Below are 7,810 nucleotides of genomic sequence, written 5' to 3'. Positions count from 1 at the left end.
TGTACTCCGTCTCTTCGAGGTACGCCCACCTGCCACAGTGGTCGCACCGGACCTGTGGTGTGTCGGCATTCTCTCGCCTCAACGTACTTCTTGCCATTTCGCCGAGCGCGGCGGCCAGCCCGCGAAGCAAAGCGGAGAGGCAGTCAGCGGCGTGGGACCAGGTTTGGCGAAAGTATGCGCATGATGATGATGATGATGATGATGATGATGATCTGTGGTCGTACCCTTTGTATCGGGCGGGCTCCAACATTGGTGCCCAGACCGTATAAACTGTTCACACACAAACCTTAAAAAAACAGCACACAAAAACACACGAAAGGACAATTTCGGAGAGCTCAGTTTCGTTCCCCGGGGAGCCGGTGCGTACGGTGACGGTCCATCACGCACTATGACTCACGTGCACACACACACTGTCGTTGAGTTCAGGCTGCCTTTGCGGAGCGGTTGCTGCAGGTTCAGTTCAATTACCGGCGCACTATGGTCCACCACTCGCTCAGGCGTTTCTTGGCCACCGTCACCAAGGCCCCCGTGGTTTGCTGTTCCGAGCCGCCGTGAGAGGGGCTGTTCTCCAGTGGCTCAAATCCTAGGAGCTGCTAGAGTTCCTGTATATGCTCCCTACGGGCTCCCGTAGGGAGCATATAGGGATCCTGCGCTGGCTAGGAGGCGCTCCGAACGTCGTGCACTGAGCGCCACCAAGGGGAGAGGCGCAGAAACACCAAGTAGTACGGAAGCAGCCGATCGTCCGATCCGCGCCTGCTCATACGTGCCCACGGTTCCGCTTTGGCTTCGTTTCGTGCTGTGTTTGCTGGAGGACAATGCCGCCGGTGGTTTTACGGTATGGGTTTGCTAGGGTAAATTCACCCGAAGAGTTTTTAAGAGAAAGCTTGCTGTCTAAAGGCCGCAAGCTGTGCACAGCAAGTTACGTGTACAACGCGGAGGAAAGCGATCCCCACGAGGCAGGCGGTCCTCGCAGTTCTCGTGTGACTGCGAAGTGCAATTCGCAGGTGAAGGACATGTCCTACGATGTCGCAATCCAGGTGAGTAGTTTTTAATATTGGTTTTCGGGTTGTCAATCAGAAAATTAAAACGGCAGAGCTTCTTTTGTGTTGTCTTTCTGCCGTTTTCTCGCTTGTCGCTCCTTGCAGTTATTTATTGGCTGATGACTTTCTCTTTCTCTTCCTCTCTTGGAAATTAACGAAAGAGCGCTGCATAATAATGTAAGTCTGCTATGTTTTTTTTTTTTCTCTAGCTGTCGTCAGAAAGAAAAATAGTCAGCGCGACCTGCAGTTGCAAGGCTGGCCTTGGCGGCCGTTGCAAGCACGTAGCCGCCGTGGTGGTTTTTCTGAACACAGACCGGCCGTCGTCAACGGATCTTCCCCAGGCCTGGGGGCGCAGGACTTCGAAACCTGACACCTCGAAAAAAGAGTCCATCGAAGACCTGTTCGGCGGTTAGTGTGTGTTTGTGAATGTGAGCGGGTGAATTTGTGAATGTGAGCTGGGAATTAGGCTTCAGCGCAAAAAAAAAAAAAAAAACGGTCCCAGCGTAGACCGAAAAGCTTACCGCGGTGCACTTGGTCCCCGTTTAGCTTCCTAAGGTGATGCCTTCATCACACATGCACGAAGGGAAGCTCCGCTACTACTGCTTGCTTAACAACCGGCAGTAGGTGCATGCTTGGATGTGCTAGTTCGGTTACTGAGACTTCCTTTAGTGCGTGTGAATTAGTAGTTCCGAAATAACAAAGCAGCGTCTAAGACTTGCTACTCTTGTCTTTTGCAGAGTACAAACCAACTTATGTTGGCGGGAAGCGGCCGAGACAATGCGAGCCTGGCTACGTGCTGCAACATTTTCCTGATGTCAGCTGCAGCATGAACACAGCACTCAGGGTGGAGCTCCAAGGAGAAAGCGAGCGTGCTGTGCACGACGTTCTAGAAAATTTATGCGCACAGGCAGCTTTCAATGCCGATTTGTGTTCAGTGAAAGAAGTGTTGCTTCGGGACGACAGTTTCCCTCTGTATGGAACACACCTAGGAAGCCAGATTTGCCCAAGTGCAGGCAGCCTTGCGTTGACTGCAGAGGAAAAGAAGTTCTTTGAAACAGAGGTGGCATGCAGCCAGGTGCAAGCGGAAGTGATTGCTGCAGAAACCATAACTCAAGGAAAATGTGCTCGGTTCGTAACAAAAGAACACAAACCAGTGTTTCTTCTATTTAATGCATGATCACACACTTATCATTGCTGTGGAAATACATCTTGTGGGCATTTTGTTTACAGATGGCACAAGGAGAGGTCGTTGCGCATAACGAGCTCGACTGCACACCGCATTATATCGAGGAAGCGGTCGTTCGATACCCTGGCACAACAACTTCGCAACTCTAACGTGCCTAGGGTTGACTCCATTGTATACGGTAAGAACATTACTTTACTGCAAAAATGAACTTACCTTTAATGTTAGAGACGTAATGAAGGCAAAAAAGACAATGCTGTGTGCACTGGTGGTGACAGTTTTTCACGACTATTTGTATAAGCAAAAGACTTTATTAAATTGCTTGCAACAGAAATTCATGTTTGAAAATACAAATAGTGCAGCCCCTAAAGGGTGTAGTTTGGCGACAGGTTTCTCCCCCCCCCCCCACCCCCCATTCTCTCCCTCCAAGGTGAGGCCAGTTTCAAAAAGTTGGTATTGAAACGTGTCGAGTTCTTGAAAATCATGGGGCCAGTCAATTTGAGAGGGAGGGCATCCTGGACTAGGAATTCTCCCTACAGGGCAAGTGCCCTAACACCAGCCCCATGGATTGTCAAATAAACAAACCTTTTCCTTTTGATTTGTTTCAGGACTAGAAATGGAAGCTCAGGCCCGGATGGACTTCGAAAAAAAAATTGGCACCAGTGTGACCCAGGTATTGTGCTGTTACGTCTAGTATCAGTTTCTAATGCATCTGAAGGAATTGCTAAGCATTTTTGTTCATATTTAGCTAAAATACAGCAGTCTGCCTTTATTGTGAACACATTGACTATCTTGGGGCAATATTTGGTTGCTGCAAAGTGAAGTACTGGTTTTGTAATCAAGTAGCAGAAAGCTAGCATCTATCACCATCGATATGACATAGTCACCCAAGAGTTTTCCGTCTGCCCTTGGGGTTGCTAATGAAAACTAAAACTTGCAGGTCGGCCTTGTCGTTCACACTCAGCAGCCGTGGCTTTCGGCCAGCCCGGACGGGCTCTTCAAGACAACTAACGGGGTGACACTGCTCGAAATCAAGTGCCCCTTTACTCGAAAGGATGCGGCCATAGTTGATGCCGAGCTGTGTCACAGCTTCGTTGACTACATTATCTATGAAGATGGCTGCCTGAAACTGCGCAAGAATCACGCGTATTACTGCCAAGTACAGGTGGCCATGTATGTGACCAACACCAAAGATTGCTTTTTCTTTGTATACAGTTCAAAACAAAGCGTCACCATCGTCGTTGAGAGAGACGAGGCATTTTTGGCGGCAACCATTCCTCAACTGCAACATTTCTACTGTTCCTACTACCTGAAACAGCTGGTGCACTAAAAGCACTGGAAGTGTAAATAAATGTTTTCATCTCCTCAAATTGCAAGCTCAGCATGCTATTTCTTGCTCCCACAGCATTGGAACCGTGCTATAAAGGTAGTGCTGTGGAATGGAGCTGTCCTACTGACTGCCCACACCTTAATAACGAAAATTGTAATGGTTCACATATAGCTTTCTCCCCACACACTGTCTCAGAGAAGATTAGAATGATTGGGAAGAGACAATAAAGGGTAAAAGCAAGTTTGCCTATATTGGCAGAATACAAATATACCACTCAGCAGCAGTAGCTTATGAACACAAAAAACGCCAACAGCAATGAAACAAATATTGTCGCCAGTTACAGTCAATTGTGATGATAGGGGGATCGGCGAATCGATCCTGGCTTGTTGATCAGCGGCAGATGGCAGTCTACTCCAATACGTTTACAACATTTATGAGAACTGAAAAGCATACAATGCACATCAAAGTGGAATCAGGACCTGCACCAAGCAAGGCTCTCTCTCTCCTCTCCTCCACACATCAAACATCTTGCTTTCATTTGAAAAAAACCACGCCCCCAAAGGGGGTAGAACTGAGAGGGAGAAGGGACCTCAAAATCATGCACTTCTGGCCACTCAAGGCAGTGTTCACACATAGGCATGTGACCTACATTCCACATGCTGCATTGGCATTTCCATGTAAACGTGCAATCACAATTCCGGAACTACAGTTGCAACGAACAAGCGGGGGAAAAAACCCTTAACAAGCTCTTGCCGTGTTGTGTCAAACTCAGACCGCCACGACAGTGTACCTGAAGAAACGGATTCTCACTACACCAGGAAGGAAGGATTCCAAGTCATACCTCTTTCCTTCTGAGTAACAGCCAGCCGCCCATGACAATCTCTAACGCTCCCCTCCTCCAAACCTCTCAACCGCAAAACAGGCAAGGCGAGACACCATGTGGGCCTCACTGAAGACGAGTGGAAACGTAAATTCTCACGTCCCGAACGCATCTGCTGTATGACTCTTGACTGGCGTATCTCCAATTGTTCCAATTATAGTTGCTGCGACATACTGGCATCGTAAGAAAACTTCAGAGTAAAAAGTGTTCCTACAGCTGCGCTTTCCAAACCTTCCCAACTCGCCCAACTTTCCATCCTGTCAAATATGGTGGCACGGTCGACACACAACGAAGAAAGCGATGAAAAAAAGAAAGACACTGGTGGCAGAGCTTTGTAATGAAGTGAGCTGCTACAAACTTAACACTGCCCTACCAACAAGGTTGTCCTTACACTATCTGTGTGTACAACACTGGCTGTGTGCTATATTAAACAACAATACGAAAGGAACCCCCAAAAATAGCACCTGCAACACACCAACATGCTATACTTCACAACACTGGCATTAAACGCAACAAGGTAACAGGAACACCATCCACGCACCAAGCAACCACAGGGCGAGCCTCACTCGTGCATTCCATGGCCCACCAGAACACACGCCAACACAAATAAATAACAGTATAGCATTCCTATAGCTGTGCTTCGCACGCGTCATAACAACGTACGGTGGAACCATCAAGACAATGAACAAATCGAGAAAAAAACCCACAATCAAATCAATTTGTGACATAAGCAGCTGTGTGATCTTTCCGTCAGACTAAACGCTGGATAACTTTTTTTTGTTCCTTTAAGGTGTCAGCGCACGATATCGTGTAAAGAGGGGGTATAGCATGGCAGCTTCACTGAAATAAAGGGGCATGCGTTCAACTTGGTGTGTCAGCTTTTATTACAGGATTCTGCAAGTTGGCTAACACACAGGCCATGTGAAAAATCTGAGTAGCCGCAGGAATCAGACTAATGGGGAACCGGTGCTGGAAAATGCCATGTGTTTTTATGCGCTGGATCACACGTTCAACGTGAATCCTGACCTGAGCAATCTCATAAGTTTTGCTGGTATCAGCCTCTGAAAATTGCTGGCTGCCTGCTGAGAAAGGCGGCATTATTAAAACACCACTCTTTCCTGATACACCTGCCCTAATGCCTGGAAAGCCCTTGTCTGCCAGGATGACGTCACCTTCTTCAACCACTTCCAAAAACCCCGAGTTCACCACAACGTGCGTGTCTGTGCAGCGGCCTCCGTACGCTTTTGACTTGAATACGATAAAGCCAGACGGGGCAATCGCTACCAAGAACTTCAGGGTGAACCCGTTCTTGTAAGTGGAAAACAGCACATGCTGCTGCCTCACTTCAGAGGGCGATTCTGTTCGCACTTCTGTGCAGTCAACAATGAGGGTGCACTTTGGGTAGTTTACCTTAAAACAGTCTGGCAAGGTTTTCTGCGTGACATACCTGTCCAGCCTGTATATCCACCCACTGGTTGCATAAGCAAGAGTACCTAAAACAGCATGAAAAATTCTGGCGGCAGTGGTTTCATGTATGCCAAACAGTACAGCCATGGCGCTGAATGGTAGGCCATGTTTCATTTTGAAAAGAAAAATTATGAGCTTGTTCGGGAGGCTGACATCACTTGTTTTTTCCCGGACGTCCGGAAACAAGCTCAGCAGAAGGGCGAAGACATTGTCGTCTACCCCGCAGAGGTGCCGAATCCCTCCTGGTAAACGGCAGACGGCATCATAGCCTCCAAAGTAGCACACCCTCGTATCGGGCCCTACAGCACGATGAAGCACGACTAGGTTGCGTGCCATCAGGGACCCGGCTTCAAATGTGTCAGCAGTGCCGCTGGTAGCTTTACAGGCCACATTTCCTTGGTGTTCATCAATTTTGCCCTAAAAACAACATAGCATAGCACAATCAGATAACTTTGACAATAAACCGAACTCTCATTCTGGGGGGTGAGAAAGTGCACAATCTAAGACTTACAGAGTGGGCGGTCAGCCCTGCTGAGTTTTCCGGCAGGGCTTTGGTTGCCGGTGGTGCGTTCTGGCCACGCTGTTTGGACAGGTCCAGTGGTTGCAGCTGCTCGGACGTGTCTTTTGCAGCTTCCTGGAAAATTTCAAGGAGCACAGAATACAAATAATTTGGCTAGTAATACAAAACTGGCAAAGTATGTACCGGTTATTGTTTCACTAACCATGGGAATTTCCACGTCCATCTCGTCAGGGGAGCTATGATGCAAGCCGTTCTCATTTCCGTCTTTGACAACCACTGTAGGATGTGCTGGGTTTGCGCTGCTCTGAGCACGTGTTGTCCACCTGTACAAGTAGACGGAAAAGGTTTATTGAATCATGAAAAAAAAAGGCAAACTGAAAAGAATAAACGCTCCCAAGTTCATTATATGGTCTAAGAACAGTTTTGAAGGCGTGGTGTACACACCTGCAAGGCCAAGTGATTAAGTAAATGTGTTAATATCATCGTAGTTCAATTGCAGGGGCTTCGTAGTTGCAACAGGGAATTCCGGGGAACAACAACAAAAAAGACGGATGGGGGGGGGGGGGGGGGGGCACTAGCACAGTAGCGCAACACTAAATAAGGTGGACTGACGCCTCGCAGACGTCGTGAAATCTCCCCCCCTTCCTGCCCGAGACTCCGTTAATTCCCTGCAGTGCGCTTTGCAGCTACCGCGCTCGCGAGACCCGCTGCTGCCATTGCGACACTCCGTCTCGCGGACCGAAAATGGGCGTTGTGATATGCGTGCGTACTCATGATGCGCGACAACAAAATCAGGGTCGCGAAATTGCCGTACTCGTCCGCCAACGCGCACCGACAACGTATACACGTCGACCGGGTGCTGGCGGAGTTGTGCTGCAGAATTCGAATACACGGCCTCGTTTATGACAGCAAATGCTTACCTCTCGAACCGCTCCACGGACGAAGAAGCATCGCAAGGCTTTGCACGGCGGTACGCAGAAGGGAAAATTGTGGGAACGTACGCAGGGTGGTGCATACAGTTGCTTGTTGCGTTGCCCACGAAATGCGTACTACATATCCTTGTGTTCCCAGTGGGCTGCCATGGCGTTCCGTCTGGCCTGTCGGTGGAATAAATAGTCGTAAACGCGTTGTCTTTTCACGCTTAGACGCGCAACGATGAGTCCGATTGCTTACCGTGTCCGTCGGACCGCCTGAACCCAGCGTTGTCGCCGCTCGACCTCGTACGGCTTCGACGGGAATGTATAGAAGACGATGTTTTCATCAAACCCTTCTTGGTTGTGGCATTCGTAGACACAGCAGTACCTCCGATTACGGGCCTTTTTGCGGGGCACGTCGCTACTAGTTGCGCTGCCACTCACGTTTGCAGCCATTTTCGTTGAGAGCTTCTGCT

General features: G+C 48.8%; 2 protein-coding genes across 2 annotated transcripts; one reads left to right on the top strand and one right to left on the bottom strand.

Moving 5' to 3' along the window:
* The first annotated feature begins 682 nt into the window (after positions 1 to 682).
* Positions 683 to 3,553, top strand: LOC144162228 (uncharacterized). Its single transcript, XM_077692691.1, has 6 exons — positions 683 to 1,037; positions 1,250 to 1,448; positions 1,778 to 2,168; positions 2,271 to 2,404; positions 2,832 to 2,896; positions 3,164 to 3,553. The coding sequence occupies exons 1-6, from the start codon at positions 816 to 818 to the stop codon at positions 3,551 to 3,553; spliced, it is 1,401 nt and encodes a 466-aa protein (XP_077548817.1). The 5' UTR covers positions 683 to 815.
* Positions 3,513 to 7,810, bottom strand: LOC144162363 (uncharacterized). The gene is made up of 5 exons (XM_077692861.1): positions 7,594 to 7,810; positions 7,341 to 7,517; positions 6,623 to 6,743; positions 6,412 to 6,534; positions 3,513 to 6,317 (listed from the first exon to the last, which is right to left on the bottom strand). Exons 1-5 carry the CDS (start codon positions 7,788 to 7,790, stop codon positions 5,295 to 5,297), a joined length of 1,641 nt encoding a protein of 546 aa, XP_077548987.1. The 5' UTR covers positions 7,791 to 7,810; the 3' UTR covers positions 3,513 to 5,294.

Source organism: Haemaphysalis longicornis, unplaced genomic scaffold (assembly GCF_048455015.1).
Source record: "Haemaphysalis longicornis isolate Haplotype H1 unplaced genomic scaffold, Haemaphysalis longicornis Haplotype H1 scaffold_12, whole genome shotgun sequence".
NCBI classification, from domain to species: Eukaryota; Metazoa; Arthropoda; class Arachnida; order Ixodida; family Ixodidae; genus Haemaphysalis; species Haemaphysalis longicornis.
The sequence above is the reverse complement of the archived record's forward strand: the minus strand, read 5'-3'. Positions and strand labels throughout refer to the sequence as shown.

Excerpts from the sequence above, each read along its gene's own strand:
- LOC144162228 (XM_077692691.1), top strand. The coding sequence starts at position 816 with ATGCCGCCGGTGGTTTTACGGTATGGGTTTGCTAGGGTAAATTCACCC. Across the intron at positions 1,449-1,777 it reads CATCGAAGACCTGTTCGGCG|AGTACAAACCAACTTATGTT; the intron begins GTTAGTGTGTGT and ends TGTCTTTTGCAG. Across the intron at positions 2,169-2,270 it reads ACTCAAGGAAAATGTGCTCG|ATGGCACAAGGAGAGGTCGT; the intron begins GTTCGTAACAAA and ends TTTTGTTTACAG.
- LOC144162363 (XM_077692861.1), bottom strand. The coding sequence starts at position 7,790 with ATGGCTGCAAACGTGAGTGGCAGCGCAACTAGTAGCGACGTGCCCCGC. Across the intron at positions 7,518-7,593 it reads CAGGCGGTCCGACGGACACG|GCCAGACGGAACGCCATGGC; the intron begins GTAAGCAATCGG and ends TTCCACCGACAG. Across the intron at positions 6,744-7,340 it reads TCCGTGGAGCGGTTCGAGAG|GTGGACAACACGTGCTCAGA; the intron begins GTAAGCATTTGC and ends CTACTTGTACAG.